Source organism: Panthera onca, chromosome D4, assembly GCF_046562875.1.
Source record: "Panthera onca isolate mPanOnc1 chromosome D4, mPanOnc1 haplotype 2, whole genome shotgun sequence".
Lineage (NCBI taxonomy): Eukaryota > Metazoa > Chordata > Mammalia > Carnivora > Felidae > Panthera > Panthera onca.
In genome coordinates, this window is record NC_138351.1 from 66,581,607 (window position 1) to 66,604,448 (window position 22,842).

The 22,842-nt window shown below is 36.1% G+C and overlaps 2 protein-coding genes and 1 long non-coding RNA gene across 3 annotated transcripts; 1 reads left to right on the forward strand and 2 right to left on the reverse strand.

Annotated features, from left to right (window-relative positions):
* Window positions 1-392: 392 nt before the first annotated feature.
* On the reverse strand, window positions 393-1,351 carry LOC132677705 (olfactory receptor 13C3). Its single transcript, XM_060629480.3, has one exon. It carries the CDS (start codon window positions 1,344-1,346, stop codon window positions 393-395), a length of 954 nt encoding a protein of 317 aa, XP_060485463.3. The 5' UTR covers window positions 1,347-1,351.
* Window positions 1,352-1,496: 145 nt separating this feature from the next.
* On the reverse strand, window positions 1,497-11,257 carry LOC144614049 (uncharacterized). Its single transcript, XR_013551578.1, has 3 exons — window positions 11,176-11,257; window positions 6,218-6,333; window positions 1,497-1,519 (listed from the first exon to the last, which is right to left on the reverse strand). It is a non-coding gene; the product is annotated as an uncharacterized LOC144614049 (long non-coding RNA).
* Window positions 11,258-21,509: 10,252 nt separating this feature from the next.
* Window positions 21,510-22,472, forward strand: LOC132663813 (olfactory receptor 13C8). Its single transcript, XM_060610393.2, has one exon. The coding sequence runs from the start codon at window positions 21,513-21,515 to the stop codon at window positions 22,470-22,472; it is 960 nt and encodes a 319-aa protein (XP_060466376.1). The 5' UTR covers window positions 21,510-21,512.
* The last annotated feature ends 370 nt before the right edge of the window (window positions 22,473-22,842 follow it).

Below are 22,842 nucleotides of genomic sequence, written 5' to 3' on the forward strand. Positions count from 1 at the left end.
TATGGCTTACAAAGAATAGTCTACCCAATGTCATTTAGGTAGTTTGTGAAGTTGCAGATTTTGTACTCTTACCTATTTCTAAAGCTTATGTGTGATGTTTTCCACTGTGTTTCTACACACGACACCAGAAACACTCATTCCAGATATCACCAGAGATGAGATTCTAATGGAATTCGCCATGCTTGTGGAATCCAGACCAGGACATTTTGGAAGCTGAGTTTAAAGCAAACTATAGTTCTCAGTAATTCTAGCTGAGTAAAGCTAGGGAAGGGGAAGAATAAAAATATCTCTCCTTAACCATAGTTTCTCCAAAGAAGGTTTTAACTAATTGACCTATGAGTCCATCTCTGTGCCTGTTATGAAAAGACCTACATTTTCTGTGTAGGATATACTTACTGAATAGCTTTTTGGTTTAGCAGATATTTTACAGCAATTTTTACATCCTTATTCCTCAAGCTATAGATGATAGGATTTAGCATGGGGGTCACTACCCCATAAAACAGGGAAATGAGCTTGTCTGAAGTTTGCAACTTGTCGTCCCCAGGAAACTCTTGAGACTTGGGCTTGGCATACATGAAGAAGATGGTACCATAAAATATGATCACCACAGTCAGATGTGCTGAACAGGTGGAAAAGGCTTTGCGTCTCCCTGTGGCTGAGTTCATTCTCAAGATGGTGTAAAGGATGAACATATAGGAGAAAAAAATGACTATCAGTGGAAGAACCAGGAATGCCATATTTGATATCACCATGGTGATAATATTGAGGGATATATCAGCACAAGCTAGCTTAAGGACAGCTAATATTTCACATGTGAAATGGTTGATAACATTATTCCCACAGAAAGGCAACTGCATGGCAAGAGATGTTTGCACAATTGAGTTGATTCCACCAGAGAGCCATGACACAGAACCCATCCGTACATACACCACCTTGCTCATGATGATGGGGTATCTCAGAGGGTTACAGATGGCTACATAGCGATCAAAAGCCATCATGCCAAGGAGGAAACACTCTGTTGACCCCATTGCAAACCCAAAGAACATCTGCACTGCACATCCAGAGAAGGAAATGTTCCTTTTCTTTGAAATTAAGCTCACCAAAGTTGAGGGAACAGAGGAGGATGTATAGCAGATATCCAGGAAAGACAGGTTGCCCAGGAAGAAGTACATGGGGGTGTGAAGACGAGAATCAAAGATGCTTGCTATGATCAGAACACCGTTGCCAGTTAGAATTACTAGATACATTACTAGAATTAGAACAAAGTACATGATCTCCAGTTTTGGGTAACCGGAGAATCCCAGAAGAAGAAATTCTGATGTAAATGTCTGGTTAATTTTATCCATGTCATCTGCTTTCAGGATATCACAGGAAGATTTAATATAAAATATATTCACTGCTAAGAAATGTTACAAATTACCTGAACAATTCATTTTGTAGATGGTATTCTAAGGAGTGTTTGCATGGATCCCTGCAATTGTTGTCCCTGGATTGTTGTCATCTTCAACAATCTGTGTGACTAGAAAAAAATGAAATTGGAAATGACTAAGTGCTGATGCCCTTTGCTAATATGTGAAACTCTACCTATGATCAGACAACTGTACAGAAGTAACTTTTCCTGCTGTTGACAGACTCCCGGGTTGAGGTTTCTAAAACTCCTAATTACCAACTATGAGCCTGACTTCATCTACCCCCAGAAAGCAAGCAGTAGAGAGAGATGGTAAAAGACTACTCAATATAGAACAGACATTTGTTTCAGCAATTACATCATGGTCAAAATTTCACAGCAACTTTGATATTTTTGGTATATATCTCATTCTATGTCTGATTCTACATACCTTATATTAGTATGTTTAATTCATATTTTAATTAATTTTATAGGCATTTAATAATAATAAATTGAATAGCATAAACTGAAATTTAATGTCTGTTTAAATATTAGTTTTTACTCTCATATTCTAGGCCCCTCTTAGTATTTTGTGTGACTGTTCCTATGATAAGACCATTGCACAGATCAGCTCTGCATGAATGTTAAAATCTTTGGAGGACATTACATAGTCTCTACCTTATTTTATTCTGTAGCTTCACAGTGTATCTTGCTTAAGTCAACCTAAGAAAACAGTAATGCGGTTTAAATATTTTATGTAATTATGTATATATGGGTATATATCCATCCCTTTGATTTATAAAATATAATAATTCTTTATATTAGCCCCATTTTTTCCCAAATATAAAAGATGTAACTTGTCCAAGTTAACCAGTTAGTAAATAATGAAGTGGAGCTCAAAGCTCAGATTGAATCTAATTCATAGGGATGCCTGGCTGGTTCAGTAGGTAGAGCATGAGACCCTTGATCTCAGGGTCGTGAGTTCAAGCCCCACTTGGACACAGAGGTTACTTAAAACAAATCCAGTTCATAGCTTCACTGATTTTCATATGCATATGAATCGTCTGGGTATCTTGAAAAACTTTAGATTCTGGTTTAGAGTTCATGGCAGCTCCTGATTTTTTCCATTTCTCTTAAGTGGTACTTATGCAAAGCTCTTGAAAGCGTTTGAGTAGCAAGGCTTTTATCTACACTGAATTGACAGAGTATGCAGATTTTTCTGACCCATACTGATTTTTTTCGTCTTATTATGGATTGCCATGTGAATCTGAAAAATAACAATAATATATGTTTGTGTTTTACAGAAAGGTCCAAATTCATATCATGTTGTTATATACCCTTAAGAAAAAATATTATTAAAAGACACGTTTTTTTAAAAAAAGTAGTTTCAACTTGTGCCAGACTACTACAATAGTTTTAGAATATTACTGATAGCCAACCTTGAACCTAGGCATGTTCCAAGCACAGTAAGGATAAACTAGAGAATAATGTAAAGTGCCTGCCATTACAAAGCTCACAATTCAGTTAGGGATATAGGAAAAGTACATATGAAAACACATCATAAATATAATTACATTATGTAGTTTGAAAATTACCAATTTTCCCAGAAGGAAGAAGTTTCAGACTTGGGCCTGATCTGGAAGTATGGGAAGAATTAGACAGATTTGGAAGAAAAGAAAAGAGGGGACATGGGGTATCCCAAAAGTGAGAAGTTGAGCCAAAGTTAGGAATACATAGAGCACATCCTTTTTGAACAAGGAAGTTTCGGTGGAGGGGTAGCGGCAAGCACATCTGAAAAGGAGAGAGAGCATGGTAGGTACATAGAGAGTCTTGAGGGTCAGGCAGAGAATTTGGCATTTCTTTTGGTAACGAAGGTGTCCATCATTATTACAAAGCACAGAGCATGGGCTGAGTGCTTAGACCCTATGATATTAACTCTCCAAAATTGACATCGTAGTATGATTTTATGAATTTTTTTATCAGAAATGTAACACAAGAAATTAAGCTATGTAAATTAATGGGGTTGTCACTAATTACTGACTAGATGTGAAAACTGATCTTTCCAAAATCACCACCCGATTCGACATTGGTCAAATCACAAGTTTAGGCCTCACATGGGCTAATAGTTTTGAGAATTTCAGCAGAGTCACTCTTCCCCCACTCTCACTTAATTTGTCATGGGTAGTATTTGGGAAAATTACTGTAGAAAAGGTTTTACTTAGAGCCAGAAATCCAATTTGTGAGTTCAAGCCCTGCATCAGGCTCTGTGATGCCAGTGCAGAGCCTGCTTGGGATTCTCTGTCTCCCTCTCTCTGCCCCTCCCCTGCTCATGCTCTGTTTCTCTAAAAAAAATAATAAACATAAAAAAAATACACAATAGAAATATTTCAACTTTGAAGAGAAAGGCAAAGAAGAGAATATAAAAACCTCAATTTTAGGCACTCCTGGGTGGCTTAGTCAGTCAAGCGTCTGACTTTGGCTCAAGTCATGATCTCATGGTTCGTGGGTTCAGGCCCCACATCAGGCTTTGTGCTGGACAGCTCAGAGCCTGTAGCCTGCTTCGGATTCTGTGTCTCCCTCTCTCTATGCCCCTCCTCTGCTTGTGCTCTGTCTCTCTTTCAAAAATAAATAAACATTAAGAAATTAAAAAAAAAAACACCTCAATTTTAGAGTTGAAAAAAATAGTTAAGAGATTGTTAATTTTTGTTATTTTTAGCTTAAGTCCAGAACTTCCTTTAAAGGAGAGGGAAGGGAGGAAGGAGGGAAATGGGTGGGGGCAGAGAGAGAGAGAGAGAGAGAGAGAGAGAACAGTTGGAGAGAGGAGAGATACGGAGAGAGGGAAAGATCTTCATTTTATTTGTGTAGCCAACTCTTATTTCAGAATCCTATGTGCCTTGAAATTGGTACAGTTGGAATAAAGGGCAGAGGAAAGATCCAAAGCGCATTAACTTTACATTACTACTATGTCTAACTGGTATCATTAAAATGTATAGAAATTATCAACAGAAGGGAATGCTCAGCAGGAACTGTAGAAATATCGGAGTCACAAAAACAAATTGACTATATTCATTCAACAGTGCCCAGAGGAAAGGGACAATTATTCTACAATGATTCTACACTATTTCTTATGATAAATCAAAATCCTCTCCAGCTCGGAAATTGGTCAGAGAATGCAGAGAAATTGAGCACTCTGATCAACCCAGTCACTAATGCATAAAGAACTCAGCAAGACACTGATTTACTAAGATATATGGAGACACTCCAGGTAGGAGCCAAAGGTCCAGCCTGGAAAGACTGTTGACTGCTTATTCCAGACAACTTCCGGATAATGCATCCAAGGCTACCTAAACTGCATCTCCAGCCACCTGCTCCCACCTTTCCCTCCTAAATAGGAATCCCCTCACTAATTCAAACCCATCTTGAGCCGGGCTTGTCTTGCTACTTCTGTTCCCTGCACTTTAAACCGGTGATCTTCACTTAGCATCACACTCTCCAGTTCCATCCATGTTGCTACAAAAGGCCATATTTCATTTTTTCTCATTGCCACGTAGTATTCACTCTTATGTGGATCCTGAGAAACATAACAGAAACCCATGGGGGAGGGGAAGGGAAAAAAAAAAAAAAAAAAAAAGAGGCTAGAGTGGGAGAGACCCAAAGCATAAGAGACTGTTAAAAACTGAGAACAAACTGAGGGTTGATGGGGGGTGGGAGGGAGGGCAGGGTGGGTGATGGGTATTGAGGAGGGCACCTTTTGGGATGAGCACTGGGTGTTGTATGGAAACCAATTTGACAGTAAATTTCATATATTAAAAAATAAAAAAATAAATAAATAAATAAACTTAATTTTCTAGAAACAAAAAAAAATAAAATAAAAAAAAAAAAATAAACCGGTGATCTTGTTGTACTGTGAGATACCTAGAGACACAGGGGAAGGAGTGCATCTGTCTTGCTCATCCCTCTAACACCTAAGCCTAACACAGTGGCTGCACATAATAGATGGGGGGTTTGACTAAATAAGTAAAGGCTGACTTTCTAAACCCAAGCAATTCCCTGTGTAGTATTTTTGGACAAGAAAAATTTAATATGTCATATTTATTTTGCAGCAGGCTTTAATTTTTGTAAGTATCTTTCAGACAACACTAGTAAGTGGAAATATTTTAAAAAATTTTTAATATTTATTTATTATTTTGAGACAGAGCACAAATAAAGGAAGGGAAGAGAGAGAGGAAGACACAGAATACAAAGCAGGCTCCAGGCTCTGAGCTGTGAGCACAGAGCCTGACATGGGGCTCAAACTCACGAACTGCGAGATCATGACCTGAGCCAAAGTCGGATGCCCAACCCACTGAGCCAGCCACCCAGGTGCCCCTAAGCTGAAATCTTATATGCCACCTATGCCATCTTATAATTACCAGTTTATGCACTGTAAGTATAGAGGATCACCTAGTACTCACTGGAATATATATGATATGGGTTTAGCATGGTGGAAAAGTGCCTGGGACTAAAATCAAAGTCTGTGGTTTGAGGTCCTAGGCTTCTAATCTATAGCCTCAGTCTTCTTGTTTATAAGATAATGATAAATATAACTGCCTTACTTTCCTTGCAAGGATATTGTCAGGAAATAATGAGATAGCATAAGGAAATTGCTTTAAGGATTATAAAACATTATACAAATAATAATGAAATATGACTAATAATGATTCACAATTATATTTTGGTGATAATAAATTGGTATTCTATTGAATCAGATTATTAACATTACAAATTAATATTAATAATGGCCTTAACTATAGATTGAAAATGTACAGTTTCATTGTATTCAAGACTCACCTGTATACCGATACATTATTTCCACCTCCTAAAAGACCCAGTAACTTTCTTCTTAGTATTTATGTCAGCATTCTGAATTAAGGTCAGGTTCAACAAACAATGCCAGATCCACAGATCTGGAAGAGTAAATATTTGTTATGCAAGGGTTGTTGTAATTGTTCCCTAATTCCCAAAGCAATTTAAAGCTGGAACGAGAGACATGTAGAATGAAGAAACTTCCAATGCATTAGGAATAGTGACCCACAGACCCAATTAAGAGCAATACTGGGAATAAACTGTGATACATCCTCCTACTCATGTAACTTTTGGAAATAGGAGCATATGTTCACAAAATTAACTTTATAATATGTGAGAGTTTTTAGTTCAAATATGCTTACCAAAATAAATTCAATGTCAGAAATTAGTAATTCAATTAATAATTACCAAAATGAAATAAATGCTACAGTTGAAAAATCACCTAGATATTATAAATAAAATCAAATAGATGTTTTCTTTGAATTAAGTGCATTGTCATTTAACTTTTTTGCTTACTTTATATGTATTCTTTTAGATAAGTTAACTTCATGCAGGATGCCATTGTCATACTTCTTTGGAATTAAAAGAAATGCTAAGTGAAATAAGCCATACAGAGAAAGACAGATACTATATGTTTTCACTCTTATGTGGATCCTGAGAAACTTAACAGAAACCCATGGGGGAGGGGAAGGAAAAAAAAAGAGGTTAGAGTGGGAGAGAGCCAAAGCATAAGAGACTCTTAAAAACTGAGAACAAACTGAGGGTTGATGGGGGGTGGGAGGGAAGGGGAGGGTGGGTGATGGGTATTGAGGAGGGCACCTTTTGGGATGAGCACTGGGTGTTGTATGGAAACCAATTTGACAATAAATTTCATATATTAAAAAAAAGAAATGCAAATAAAAATAAAATAAATTCACAGGACAAAAGTGAATTCCCATTTAAGGCCACAAAAGTAGAAAAAAAGTCTATAATGGGTAGTTTAGGGCATGAATTCTGATAAGTAGATAACACATTAATGAAGTAAAATGTTTTGGGAAAATCTATTGATTTTGTAGACATTAACATTGAGGTTTAGTAAAGTTATCCTTCAGATATGAAGGAGAAATAAAAACTTTCCTAGACAAACAAAAGCTAAGGGAGTACATCATGAGACCCACCTTATAAGAAATACTGAAAGGAGTTCTTCAAGCCAAAATGAAAGAACACTAATTAGTAATGTGAAAACATAGAAATATGCAAAGGTAAATATATAGATTCATAAGCCTCTCTTCTGTGACAGGATGGTATGTTCACCACTTAACTATAGTATAAAAGGTTAAAGGAAAAGAGTATTAAAAATAACTATAGCTACTATCATTTGCTATGAATACAGAATATAAATAGAGATAAATTGTCAGATTAAAAACGTAAAAGGGAGGGAGTAAAAGAGTATAGTTTGTGCATGTAATTGAAGTTAAATTGCTTTCAGTGTAAAATAGACTGTTATATCTATAAGATGTTTTATGTAAGCTGAGTGGTAACCACAAAGCAAAAATTTTTGGTAGATTCACAAAACATAAGGAGAAGAAAATCTGAGCATACCACCAGGGAAATTCACCAATCCACAAAGGTAGACATCAAGAGAGAAAAAAGGGAACACTGAAACTACTAAACAGCCATAAAGAAATTAATAAGATAACATTAGTATATCTATGTATTAAAAAGTACCCTAAATGTAAATGGATTGAATTCTCCAATCAAAAGGCACAGAGTGGCTGGATGGACTGAAAAACAAGACCCAACTATGCTCTATCTACAAGAGACTAATTTTCAGCTTTAGGGACACACATAGGCTTAAAGTGAAAGGATGGAAAAAGATATTCCATGCAAGGGGGTGGCTATACTTATATCAGACACAATAGACTTTAAGACAAAAACTGTCATGGGAGACAAAGAAGGTCATTATACAATGATAAAAAGTTCAACTCATCAAGCAAATATAAAAATTGTAAATATATATGCACCTGAAATCAGAGCACCTAAACATATTATTTAAATACCAGCAGATCTGAATGGAGAGATAAACAATAACACAATACTAAGGGACTTCAATACCCCACTTTCAACAATGGATAGATCATCTAGACAGGAAATCAACAAGGATACATTGGATTTGAGACATACTTGCAATTAAAAAGACTTAACAGACATATAAGGAACATTCCATTTAAGAGCAGCAGAATACACATTCTTCTCAAGTGCACACAGAATATTCTCCGGGATAGGTGATATGAAAGGCCACAAAACATGTCTTAGCATATTTAAGAGGACTCAAGTCACACCAAATATCTTTTATCACCACAATGGTATGAAACTAGAAATCAACAAGAGGAAAGCTAGGCAATTTACACATCTGGAAACTGAACAACATACACATTTTTGATCACTTTTGAGTGATCAAAAGGTCAAAGAAAAAATTTTTAAAAGTACCTTCAGACAAATGAAAATGGAAACACCACACACCAAAATCTAGGGGAAGCTAAAAAAAACAGTAATTAGAAGGAAGTTTATAGTGATAAATGCATATATTAAGAAAAAAGAAATATCTCAAATAACTTTACTTCTCAAGGAACTAGAAAAAGAAGAACAAACTCAGCCCAGAATTAGCAATAGTAAGGAAATAACAAAAATCATAGAGGAAATAAATTAGAGACCAGAAAAAATAGAATAAATGAAAAATACAATAGAAAAGACCAACTAAATCATGAAACTCCTAGAAGAAAACATAAGGGGAACGTTCCTTGACATTGGTCTTGGCAACTATTTTTTAGACATGACACCAAAAGCACAAGCAACAAAAGCAAAAAGTCAACAAGTGGGATTACATCAAATTAAAAATCTTCCACACAGCAAAAGAAATACTCAACAAAATGAAAAGGCAACCTATGAAATGGAGAAAATATATTTGAACTATATTAATATCCAAAATATATAAAGAAGTCATACAACTCAGTAACAAAAAAAAATCTGATTTTAAAATGGGCAGTGGAACTGAACAGACATTTTTCCAAAGAAGACATACAGGTGGCCAACAGGTACATTAAAAGATGCTCGAGCTACTGGGTGGCTCAGTTGATTAAGCGTCTGACTCTTAATACTAATCTCAGGGTTTTTGAGATTGAACCCCACAACAGGCTCTGCGCTGACAGTGCAGAGCCTGCTTGGGATTCTCCCCCTCTCTCTCTGCTCCTTCCCCACTCATACATGTGTGCATGTGTGTGCTCTCTCTCAAAATAAATAAGTAAACATTTATTTTAAAAAGATGCTCAGTATCATTAATCATCAGGAAAATGCAAATTAAAATCATAGTGTGATATCCCCTTACACCTGTTAGAATGGCTACCTTCAAAAAGATAGGATAACAAGTAAAGGTGTGGATATGGAGAAAAGAGAAACTTTGCGCACCATTGGTGGGAATGTAAATTGCTTCAGCTTTCAGGAAAACAATATGGAGGTTCCTTAAATAAAGAACTACCATAAGATCCAGCTTTTCTACTTCTGGAATATATCCAAGATTTAAGAAAATATATCTGCATCCCCATGCTCATTACAGCATTATTCACAAGAGCCAAGAAACAACTTAGGTGTCTATCAAACCAATAAATGGATAAAGAAAATGTGGTACATATATAAAATGGAAAATTACTCAGCCATGAAAAAGTAGGACATCTTGCCATTTGGGACAACATGGATAGACCTTGGGGGTATTATGGTAAGTGAAATATGTTAGACATAGAAATACAAATACTGTACAATATCACTTATTTGTGGAATCTAAAAAGGCCAAACTCATAAAAACAGAGAGTAGCTGCTGGTTACCAGCAGCTGTAGGGTAGAGGAATTGGAGAAATGTTGGCCAAGCGGTATACACTTGCAGTTAGAAGATTAGTAAATTCTGGGGATCTAACGCACAGCATTGTGATCAGTTAACAAAACTGCATTATACACTTAAAAGTTGCCAAGAGACTAGATCTTGAATGTTCTCACAACACACACACACACACACACACACACACACACACACACACGCACACACGCACACACGCACAGACACACAGATAATTATGTGCTATGATGGAGGTTAGCTAACATTATGGTAGTATTCATATTATAACATAAAAGTGTATCAAATCAACTCAGTGTACATCTTCAGCTTACACAATATTATATGTCAATTAGATATCAATAAAAATGTGAATAACACATAAAACATAGATTTCAAGCTTTTCAGGCAGAAGGGACAGAGAAAGAGGTTAGGGAAAGAGGACTCAAGTTCTTCTCCTTTCAGGATCCTCTTTTTCTTAAGTGGTTCTTCAATGAAAAGTACTACTCTGAACAATAACTATAAATATTAAAGTGGCATAATTTCATAGTATACAAAATATAGAGCAGAATTGAGGAACTAAATGTTATGGTAAAATTGCCCATCTGCCTACAAGTATATATTCTAAGCATCCATCATGCTCAAGGTTCATCTTGAGATGGTGCTGTGATATTTTCTGCCATTAAGTAGTTTTCAATCCCTTTAGGGAAACTTGTTGCATACACATATCATAGGCAATAAGTAATATCTTCTTGCTCCTCACTCAATCTTTAGAATGAAAATAATAGTGTGTGTCTCATAATATTATAGTAATAATTAGATAAATTAAATACATGTAAAGTACAGAGAAAATGCCCCTCCCCTGCACTCAGTTGGCATTATCTATTATTATCTGGCAGTACATGTCAGATACCTGAACAGTATAACTTACAGGATTTAGAGTGAATTAAAGAAGAAATATGTAGTTTAAGGAGAAATTACCAATTTGAAAAAATAGGCTTATCTCAAAAGGAGTTTTCACAGAAAAACATTGAGAAATAAAGATTAATTTCTGGGACAAAAGCTGAGTCTGAATACAAACCTTGGTTATTAAAGTCAAAGAGGAATTGTTTTTGATAAAAGGTTACTTTCTGTTCCATATGCTTCAACTCGAACTTGAATCTAGAGAGAAAATAAAGCTCAGTTTCAATTTTTTATTGACATTTAACTATCAGTTTAAATTGTTTACATTCTTTTAACCTAAATTTCCTTCCTCATTGAAGAGTGGGAATAGAACACTCTAAGTCATGGTAGTATCCTGGGAAGCACATTAGATATTTGAAAATATAATGCAAATGAAGATGCTTTATGCTATTAATCATGGGAAGTTTTCATATAAGATGAGAAAAGAAAAAACAATACTTATTAAAGACTATTTTTCTGTTTTAGTCTTAAAATCTTCAAATATTGTGGTAATGTAGATGGTGAGATACAGTTCCTATTCGAGTTGCATGACAACAAGAATATACCAGTTACATGATGTAATTGGATCTAACTACATTTTCCCTGGAGTATGGGAAAGTTTTTAATCCTCCTAACATGTTTACATTCCTGACATTAGTTTGTTGCAAATATTGGACCCTTCCATAGCTTGCCCCCAAAAGAATTTAAATTGCCTTGCTGAGCTAATGGCTGGTCTTTGGGAAGATATTTCTGGAAATCAAAATGCAGAGACACACTTAGATAAGTACAAAGGCTGGCCTTAAGAATCTATGGGTCATTTTAGTTATTTTTTCTGATATTGAACTAGAAGTGGCCTGAGAGTGAGAATATTTTATAGATTTTTTTAAACGTTTTATTTATTTTTGAGACAGAGAGAGACAGAGCATGAACGGGGCAGGGGCAGAGAGAGAGGGAGACACAGAATCAGAAGCAGGCTCCAGGCTCTGAGCCATCAGCCCAGAGCCCGACGCGGGGCTCGAACTCACAGACGGCGAGATCATCACCTGAGCTGAAATCGGATGCTTAACGACTGAGCCACCCAGGCGCTCCGAGAATATTTTAAATAAACTCATCTATCAATTTTATCAGAGAATAAACTACTGGTATGTCAAAACTTGAAGAAAATAATTACAGCATCCTGTTTGCTATCTAAATCTCACTAATGTCTCCTCACTTTATCCTGAAAATTGTTACATAAACTAGTGAGCATTACTTGAGGCTGTAAAGCAAAGCAGCTATTAAGGAAGAAGACTGAACTCAGATCAAGAGAGGAAGCCACTCCTCAAGCTTAGAGGTACATATATAAATGACATTATATTCCAACTTCTCTTGTAAATATTGTTTTCAAATTATTGGTAAGATATCAATTTTATATGCTTTAACTGGATATATCTAATTTTTCCATCTGTCAAGCTTTCATCATTTAGTGTCATATGGCTTTCCATTAAATTTGAGACCATTGCTGAATAATTTTCACAACAAAGCTCTTAGGTAGGAATTGGCCTCATTTAAAGAAGGAAAAAAGGAGGTTCCAAATCTAGGCACTCTAAAATAAAATTCAGTCTTCTTTTGCCTCTTCAAAAACATTTGTTCTTCCTTCCTGCCCTTTCTTCTCCACAGCAGATAGAATGAGAACGTTAGATTCCTCCATTGGGTGTTAAGACAGCATTGCAGAACAGGTGCACTGCACCAAGCAATTTGAGTATTATTATTGGACCTATAATCTGCTGAAAAAATTATTTCTCTGTCCCAAATGTGTGGAATTTCAATGCAATTATTTGACCATCTTCCATAGTTGCTATGACTACCATATTTTAAAAAATATTTTAAAATAGTTGAGATATCATATCACCTGTATTTCAAAATAATTGTTGAATTCAAAATAATTAAGACAAAAAATATGATTCCTGGGGTGCCTGGGTGGCTCAGTCAGTTAAGCATCTGACTTTAGCTCAGGTCATAATCTCACAGCTGAGTTTGAGCCCTGCAAAGGGCTCTCTGCTGTCAGCGCAGAGACCACTTCGGATCCTCTGTCCTCCTCTATCTGCCCCTCCCCAGCTCACGTGTACTCTCCCTCACTCTCTCAAAAATGAATAAACATTTAAAAATGCATGTGATTCCTATATCTCACTCTGTATAAATAAATGTACACCACCTCTTCCATTAACCCTTTCTGGAAAATCCTTGGGTCAGGATCACTGTAATCAGCACCTCTTTATCCTAATGCCCCTAAGTCCCAACAGTGAGCTTTGACTTGAGAATAAAGTGTGTGGGCGCAAAAATCTGCCACTGCCCTTTATCTCTGTCTTGTTTTGATTACTACTGATTTGGATTAATCTTGGCAAAAAATAATGTCCCAGAAAAAAAGAATCTGAGCATCTGTTCCATCTATTCCTACACTGTGCTAAGTACTTCAATTTGTAGCAGAAATTCAGCCTGTGAATCAAATCTGTGGTTGTCATATTCTCAATGTGTCTGTCATTCTGCTTGGATTCCAAGTTTACTTAAATTAGCCTCTCTCTAATTAGCACTAAAACCAATAAGATTAACATAGAACACATTTCCGTGTCTGAGATAATACAGTGTTTCTGAGAGTCTGAGCTTTATAGCCAGACAATGCTTGCTTCCTACACATAGTTAATTAGATACAGAACACTAATTAAGTCATATACCTTCTCTCAGTATTGTTTTCCTGTTTCTAAAATGAAAAGGCAATAGCTTAGGAAAATTCTTTTGAAGCTTCAAAATTATAAAATCATAAAAGAAAAAAATTAAGTTGTTTAACAAATACTGAAATATTTTTTATAAAGAACTATCCTTTAGCTTTGCGAAAAATAGATGTTATAATGATTTCATTTGCTCACCATCATGCCATCACCACCAGCCCTAGTTATATTGCCTAGCACACACAAGGCTACTGCTATTTTTGTGTTGAATGAATTAGTGAATAAGCATTTGGATATTACATTCAGCTTGCAAAGTGCTTTCACTATATCATATCATTGGATTATCTCATTAAATGTATGAAAAAACATAGAATCTGAAAAGTAGTGTAGCACTCACCTACCTAGCATGTGAATTGGGTGTCCTAAGAATGTAATTTTGAGTCTCATTCTCTTTTAATTGCAACTAATTATGACCCAAGGAAGAATCAAATGTGTTTTAAGTTCCTACTCTATAACATAAACTTAGCACATGTGATCAGTTAAACTCAGACAATGCTGCCCCAATATATGTGAGCATACAGTTGCTGAAAGAAGTTAGAAAATTAGCATAATGTCACAGAGTTCATAAGAGATGCAGCTAAGATTTCTTTCAGCTCATGTACATTTGACTACCATTGCTTACAGTGTCCAACATATCCTGGGGCAACTAAGGGAAAACTGAAGACAAAGCGAATATGTCCTTTTTCACCCAGTGAAATACTTTAATAAATCACTTCTCTTGGAAGAGAAATTTTCTAAGGGTGGGGAAGAAATCTCTTTTTAAAAAAAGACATGAATAGCAGAAGGGACGGGTTCCTCTGACCCCCAGGAAATCAATCTTTTGACTTATTAACTGGGATGTTTTACTTTTCCTCTGGGTATCTGTTGAAGTGCCCTTCATACTCAGAAATGGAAAAAAAAAAACCAACCTGGAAAACCCAGGCAGAATGAGGCAGTTGTTATTATTTTTGTTAGTTTAATAACTAAAACAATTGGTTAAGACCTGGTTGTGAAAGACCCAACAGAGCATTGGTTTCACCTCAAAGGGAGTGTAGATACACTTTAATTTTCACAGACTATTATAGGACCAAGCTAAGAACCTGGAGGAAATGGCAGGATTGTGTTTTTGCCAAGGGAAATAAAACTTTATAATACCAACTTGACCTAAAATGAACTCTTATGTTTCTAATTCCAAAAGAAGATTTATTTTGAGTCAGGTTCTCTATAAGCTGAAGGAGAGGAGACAATCAATGATCGCCTTGAAAAACAATGATTACAAACCTACAAACCACACAGGTCACAGTTCAATATTAGTAAGAAAGTACATGATCCTGAAGAATGCCTCTAATTAAACTTTTTTTCTGTGTTTTCATCCTTAACATCCCCTGGACAAAATTCCAAAGGTTCCTAATTGCCTGGAGAATAGATTTTAATTCCTTAATGCTACATTTAATATACCACACAAAATGGCAAATCTTCCTTCCTTTTAAAAATATTTTTCTGACTACTGTACCATGATACATTGTTTTCTTGCCTAGAAGCCCCACTGACACATTTTGCCTCATCCTGTTACCTAAGACTCTTTCCCCTCGGCTCAACAAGGCCAAATTCAAGTGACAAGATATCCCTAGCTCTTTCTCAGATGATCTCCCCTTCTTTGAAATCTGTTTGTACTTTCTTTTGTCGTTTGAATAAAACATGTATAATGATTCAGGCTTCCCCCAAGGAAAACTGCTGGTTTCCTACCAACAGACCTCACTACATTGCCATACTGTGGTGGTGTGGTGTGGTGTGGTGTGGTTTTATCAAGGTCCACATTCTGTTCTTTTCCCCCGTACACTCAAAATTGATTGGTTAGAACAGGATGAGTCTGTATCTCATTCACAGGGGTTGATTCACATTAATTCACAGGTACTATTATGAAGCAGAGTACTACACTTTACAATGAGACATAGAATGGTGGGGTGCCTGGATGGCTCAGTCAGTTGAGTGTCCCACTCTTGATTTTGCCTCAGGTCATGATCCCAGAGTCGTGGAATGGAGCCTTGCGTGGGGTTGGGGGTGCTCAATGTGGAGTCTGCTTAAGATTCTCTTTCTCTCTCCCTCTGCTCCTTTTCCCAGCTAACATGTACACTCATTCTCTCTCTCTCAAATAATAATAATATTATAATAATAAAGAAATAGAATAGCCAATTCTTTTGGAGAGCAGCCACCTAATTCCTCTGCTTAGTCCACTTATTCCTTCTACACAGTGACCTGGATGCCCTGTTTCTCAGTATAATCAGAAGGGAAACACTGAGGGGCGCCTGGATGACTGTCTCATGGTTCATGAGTTTGAGCCCCCATTGGGCTCCACACTGAGTAAACCAACCAACCAACCAACCAACCAACCAACCAACCAACCAATAAATAAGCTTAACAAAAAAGAAGAGCAACACTGAACCAAATCAAGGGAGTTATTTATATGAATAGCATATTTAGTGGAATCAGGCTAATACAAACTCCACATTCATTTATCTCTACATTAAGGATAACCTTTCCAATAGGACCACAAGACTTGGAACCATTTTATGCCTGACTTTTCTTTAGCTAGATTTAAAATGTTATTTTGCAAAATGTCTGATCTAACTAAACTTTAACCCATTTTTTTCTTCTAAATGCCTTATTTTTTTCCTCCAATCCATTGTATGTTGTTTTTTATGGAGTCAGAAGTCAATTTTCCTTTGTTCTTACATTTATGATAGTCCACTATAGTAAAACTACATTAAATTTTTTTGTCTTAATTCTTTTTTGAGACAGAAAGAGGGAAAGAGGAGGGGAGAGAGGCAGAGAGAGAGAGAGAGAGAGAGAGAGAGAGAGAATCTTAAGCAGGCTCCACACCCAGCATGGAGCCCAACATGGGGCTTGATCTCATGACCATGAGATCATAACCTGAGCCATAATCAAGTCAGATGTTTAGCTGACTGAGCCACCCAGGTGCCCCTAAAACTATATTTTTATCAGAGCTCCTTCACTAGCATATGTCCTATGTTGCTCTCTATGATTTTTATGTGTTTTTATTTGTTTCCTTTTAAACTTAGACTTTAGTTACTCATACTCCTTTGTATTTATTTTATATTCCTCCGTACATTATTTCCAGTCTTTACAAAGCCTCCTACATCTCCCATAATCACTGATTCTACTAAGCACTTATGTGTTTGATTTGTCCCTAAAAATACATGTACCTTGTAAGGTACGTATTTTAAATTTCTATGTAAATTTTATTGTGTTATAAGTCACAGTATTGCTTACTTTTTAAACACTTCTTCCAGGATCTATTTATGTTGCTGTATGGACGTCTAGTTAATTTGCTTCTCATTTCTGCAAAGTGCTCCATATGGCATGCTCTCATGTGGTAGAATCATTACTCTGATGATGGGCGTCCAGTTTGCCTCCAAACTCCTTTTGTCACAAACCATGCAATGCTGAGCATCGTCATGCTTGTGTCCTTATAGTCCTGGGCAAAAACGTATCTGGGTCATCTTCCCAGGACTAGAATCACTGAGTCCTACCCTATTTTAATAGAACCAGAGAGTTTTCAGTATACCAGTGTACACTCCCATCAGAATTCTACCTCCCCACCTCTTGCCAACTTTTAGTATCATCTACTTTGGTAATGAACATGAACGATATTGCATGGCTGTTTTAATGAGCATTTTTCAGATTTGTGAAGCATGAGATTTCTCCATATATTCATCAGTCACTTAGGAAATCTCTTCCATAAATGACTAATTCATGTCATTTCACCAATTTTCCATTGGTTTAAAGCTTTATCTTTTGGGTTAACAAAAGAGGTTTTTATTTTTGTGTTTTTTTCTTTTTTTCCCCTTTTTGTATATTCCATCAAGAGGGTTACTTGTCAGACAAGTTAGTAGTGTATTCAGTTAGATAGCGTAACTATCTTCTGCAGTCTGTTAACTTTATCTCTGAGGTCCTTCATTGGATTAAGTCTACCAAGTTTTGCTTCATAGTTTATGCTACTTGGATTTTGTTTTAAAAGTGTTTTTCCTCCACTATAAGTTTACAAAGATTCTCTATATTTGCCTTTTATTAATTTTGTAATTTCCCTTTTTCACATTTAAATTGTTAATTCATCTGGTTTCCACTTTTACATATGGTAATCCCAGGATCTAATTTTTATCTTTTATCCATATCTAAAGGTATTTCCCTAATATGATCTACTAAGCCATCCCTTCTTGACTACTTTGGGTTGACAGTTTTATGATTTATCAAATTCCCATATACTAGTGTCTGTATCTGAGATTTCTTTTCCAACGGACTACTTAAATGTCCTTGATCCATTATCATAATATTTTTATTACTGTACCTTTGCAGTATGTTTCAAATATGGACGCTCCCCTTATTTTTCGTTATAAAATGAACTGTGTTTTTATTCTTCCATATAAATTTTAGGATGAATACTCCCATTCCTCAAAAAATTTCAAATACAAATTTCAAAAATTTTGTATATATTTAATTGAGTGTAGAGACTAATTTGGGAGAAAATGGCAGCCTTAAATTTTTATTCCATATATTAACATGCTATACTTTTTCAATTACTTACATCTGTTATGCTCTTTATTATAATTTTTAGATCATTTCTGTAAAGGTCCTGTGCATGCTTTATTAGGTCAAAACCCAGATGTTTTATATTTTTTGTTAATCTTATTATATTTATTTTTATTATATTTGCTAATCATTCATTATTACCATAAAGAGTACTACTAATTTTTCCATTGATCTTACTTTCAGAAGTCTAATTTTTCTCATTAGTTCTTATAAATTTTTTAGTATCATTTTGTTGCTACTTCTTTTTTTAATTTAATTTATTTATTTTGAGAGAGAGGGCAGGGGAGGATCAGAGAGAGAGGGTGAAAGTGAATCCCAAGCAGGCTCCTCACTGTCAGGGCAGAGCTGGACATGGGACTCGAACTCGCAAACTGTGAGATCATGAGCTGAGCAGAAATCAAGGATGGGATGCTTAACTGACTGAGCCACTCAGGCACTCCTTTTTGTTGCTACTTCTGCTATTTTCTTGCCTTACTATTTTGACTAGGACTATCAAGTCCATGTAAGAGTGGGAATCTTTTATCTTATTACAGATAATGAAAATGTATAATAAACTGCCTTAATTTTTTTTTTTTAATTTTTTTTTTTCAACGTTTTTTATTTATTTTTGCGACAGAGAGAGACAGAGCATGAACGGGGGAGGGGCAGAGAGAGAGGGAGACACAGAATCTGAAACAGGCTCCAGGCTCCGAGCCATCAGCCCAGAGCCCGACGCGGGGCTCGAACTCACGGACCGCGAGATCGTGACCTGGCTGAAGTCGGACGCTTAACCGACTGCGCCACCCAGGCGCCCCTGCCTTAATTATTAGTGACTAATTTTTATAGGTTCTTGGCATATAGTTTTCTTTCAAGATTAAGAAGTTATCCTATGTTTGTGGAACTTCAAATAGTTAATATGAAATTATGAATTGACCTCCACCAAATTTATTTCCTGCATCTCTTGAAATAATTAATTTTAATTTTCTTTCATCTATTTATATCATGATTTACTTGTGATGTTTACCAAATGTTTAAGGAAGGAAAATCTATATATCATACAATAATAATCCCTCCTTCCATGGATTGTTATGAATAAAAGCATTTAGATATGTATCTGACATTGAGTAATCAATACATAAATTCCTATTTTATTATTATCATTTCTAATAAAACTATTAAATGCAGATTATTATTATATCTAAGTCATTACATAGGTGATTTTAAAACTATGCCCTTTGGAATCCTCTTAAATTTTTTTTTCTTTAATGTTTAGTTTTGAGAGAGACAGAGAAAGAGAGAGAGAGACAGAGTGTGAGTGGGGGAACAGCAGAGAGAGAGGGAGACACAGAATCCGAAGCAGGCTCCAGGCTCTGAGCTGTCAGAACAGTTCAAACCCCAAACCATGAGATCATGACCTAATGAGGGGCTTGAACCCACCAACCGTGAGATCATGACATGAGCCGAAGTCGGTTGCTTAACTAACTGAGCCACCCAGGTGCCCCTGGAATCCTCTTAAGCCAAACTGAAGGAAGAAATGTAGATAAGGAACTAAATGAATAGTACTCTGTCTTCTCTGGCAAACCAGTATAACTTCAATTAGAGAAAATTTCTTGTTTGCTTTACATATTATGCTTCTGTATAAATTTGATTTGCTAAAAAATAATGGCTACGTATCACTGGTTTAGTTAAATGTGCACATTTTGAATGAAAGCACTATTATTACAGTTGATCCCTAAGTGATAGTCCTTGCATGAGGTGAAAATAAACAAATTAAGAGGAATCTACAATCTACATTATATTTACTCATGATAAAAATGGCTTTGTAAGCACTTTTAATTTCTCTTTCTTTAAGAAATTTTTTAAATATTTATTTTATTTTTAGGAGAGAGAGAGCAGGGGAGGGCCAGAGGGAGAGTAAGACAGAGGTTTTGGAGCAGGTTCTGTGTGGACAGCAGAGAGCCGGATGTGGGGCTTGAATTCATGAACTGTGAGATCATGACCTGAACTGAATTTGAATGCTTAACCGACTGAGCGACCCAGTCGCCCTCAATTTCTTTCTATTAAAGAAAACCATTTATTTAAACACATACTTCATTATCATATTAAGGTAGATACTGTAGCAATATAAAGATACGTCCCTCCAATGAGACGGCTGTGCTCAAGGAGGCTATGTGCAGATAGGTAATACTACTTATTACCACCAGCAGCCAAAATGAGGTCTAAAAAGGGATATGATTATATAGGACCACATTATGACTTTGACTGGCCCTTTCTTCCATGAAATAATATTAAAAATTGTATTTTACATCTGCTTTCATATAAAGATAAATATACTAATATTATGTACTAAAGCTTAAAAACTCAGTTTTATTCAGATTTTAAAAGAAATAAAAACATTTTCATAGGCTTCTAACAGTATGATAGGCCTACTATGCCTACCGGATACATTGGTCCTGCAGCCATGAGTCAAGAATTCAAATACATATACAATCCCATCAGGTATTATAAGTGGTTAAGATCAACTGAGAATAACATATTTACTGGCAACTAATATTCACCTCCAGTGACAAGCAGGTAAGGGAGATAGGAGGGTAATCTGGTGTCATGGAGAACATGCTTCAAATAAGAATGGGCAAGTTGTAATTGAGCTCCATCATGGTAATAGGTGTAATGTTTTTAAATATTATAATTTATTTGAAGACAGGCTGAAAATGTAGATTTTTTTATACCATATCTTCTGCATGTAAAATATTGACCTCTAATTCAAAACTTAAAACACTGCAGAAAAGACTGTCAATCAAACTACATCTCTCTACTGCATCCAGACTATAGACACTAAATTGGTGTGCAGTCAGTATGTTAAGAGGCAGAACTAGTTGGAACAGCCATAAACTGGTTTGGGATCCAAATGTCCTATAATCAAATGTACTCTCTCTTAACCCTGAGATGATCAGGTTAGGATTCTGCTCTAGTGGCCTGAGTTTAGAGTGAGAAAGCTGCCCCAGAGTTATATTGTTATACCCAAATATAGAACTGCAGTGACACAGAATATGATTCTTAAAAGAGGTAGCTCTTGCAGATACTATATTAACAAATTTCTATCCTATCATCCATAGAGTGCTATTGGAGAAGGGATATATGTAATATGGAAAGGACCAATGATTCCATGCTGACAGAATTTGTCCTTGTTGGGCTTTCTGCCCACCCAAAGCTCCAGACAGTTTTCTTTGTGCTAGTTTTGTGGATGTACCTGATGATCCTTCTGGGAAATGGAATCCTTATCTCAGTAATCATCTGTGATTCTCATTTGCACACCCCCATGTATTTCTTCCTCTGTAATCTTTCCTTCCTGGACATTTGTTACACAAGCTCCTCTGTCCCACTAATTCTTGACAGTTTTCTGACAGGAAGGAAAAGGGTTTCCTTCTCTGGGTGCATGGTGCAAATGTTTCTCTCCTTTGCCATGGGGGCCACAGAGTGTGTGCTTCTAGGCATGATGGCACTCGACCGCTATGTAGCCATCTGCTACCCACTGAGATACTCTGTCATCATGAGTAAAAATGCCTACCTGCCCATGGCAGCTGGATCCTGGGTCACTGGGCTTGTGGACTCAGTGGTGCAGACATCTCTCGCAATGCAGTTACCATTCTGTACTAGTAATGTCATTAACCATTTTGTCTGTGAAATTCTAGCTATCCTAAAACTGGCTTGTGCTGATATTTCAACCAATGTGATCAGCATGGCAGGGTCAAATCTGATTGTTCTGGTTATTCCACTGCTAGTAATTTCTATCTCTTACATTTTTATTGTCACCACTATATTGAGGATCCCCTCCACCGAAGGAAAACGTAAGGCCTTCTCCACCTGCTCCGCCCACCTAACAGTAGTGATTATATTCTATGGAACTATCTTCTTCATGTACGCAAAGCCCAAGTCTAAAAGTTCTGTTGATGCTGATAATCAAGACATCATTGAGGCCCTCATCTCTCTCTTCTATGGAGTAATGGCCCCCATGCTCAATCCTCTCATCTATAGTCTGAGGAACAAGGATGTAAAGGCTGCAGTGAAGAACATGGTGGGTAGAAAAAACTCTGATGGAATCTGAGTACAGATTTACACTATGTGACTCAGTACCCAAAGCTGCTGCAGACACAAAATTTGAAAAGAGAACATTACTATGTGAAAACAAATTTACCATGTGGCATTCAAAATCATCTGACAGAAATATTTTGGTGGATGTTGTTACTATTAGCTTTTCGTTTTAACTGCAGAAATAAAACATGCTTGTGGTTTTAAAAAATACTATTATGTAAATGCAAAATGCGAAAATCTCTTAGGAATCTCCAGCAAAATACAGTCACTCTTAAATGTTTAGAAAATAACACAGGCAAAAGGTAGACTAAAATCGCTTGACATTAATATAACACTGTGTTAACTAACTGGAATTAAAGTAAAAAATTAAAGAAAAAACAATA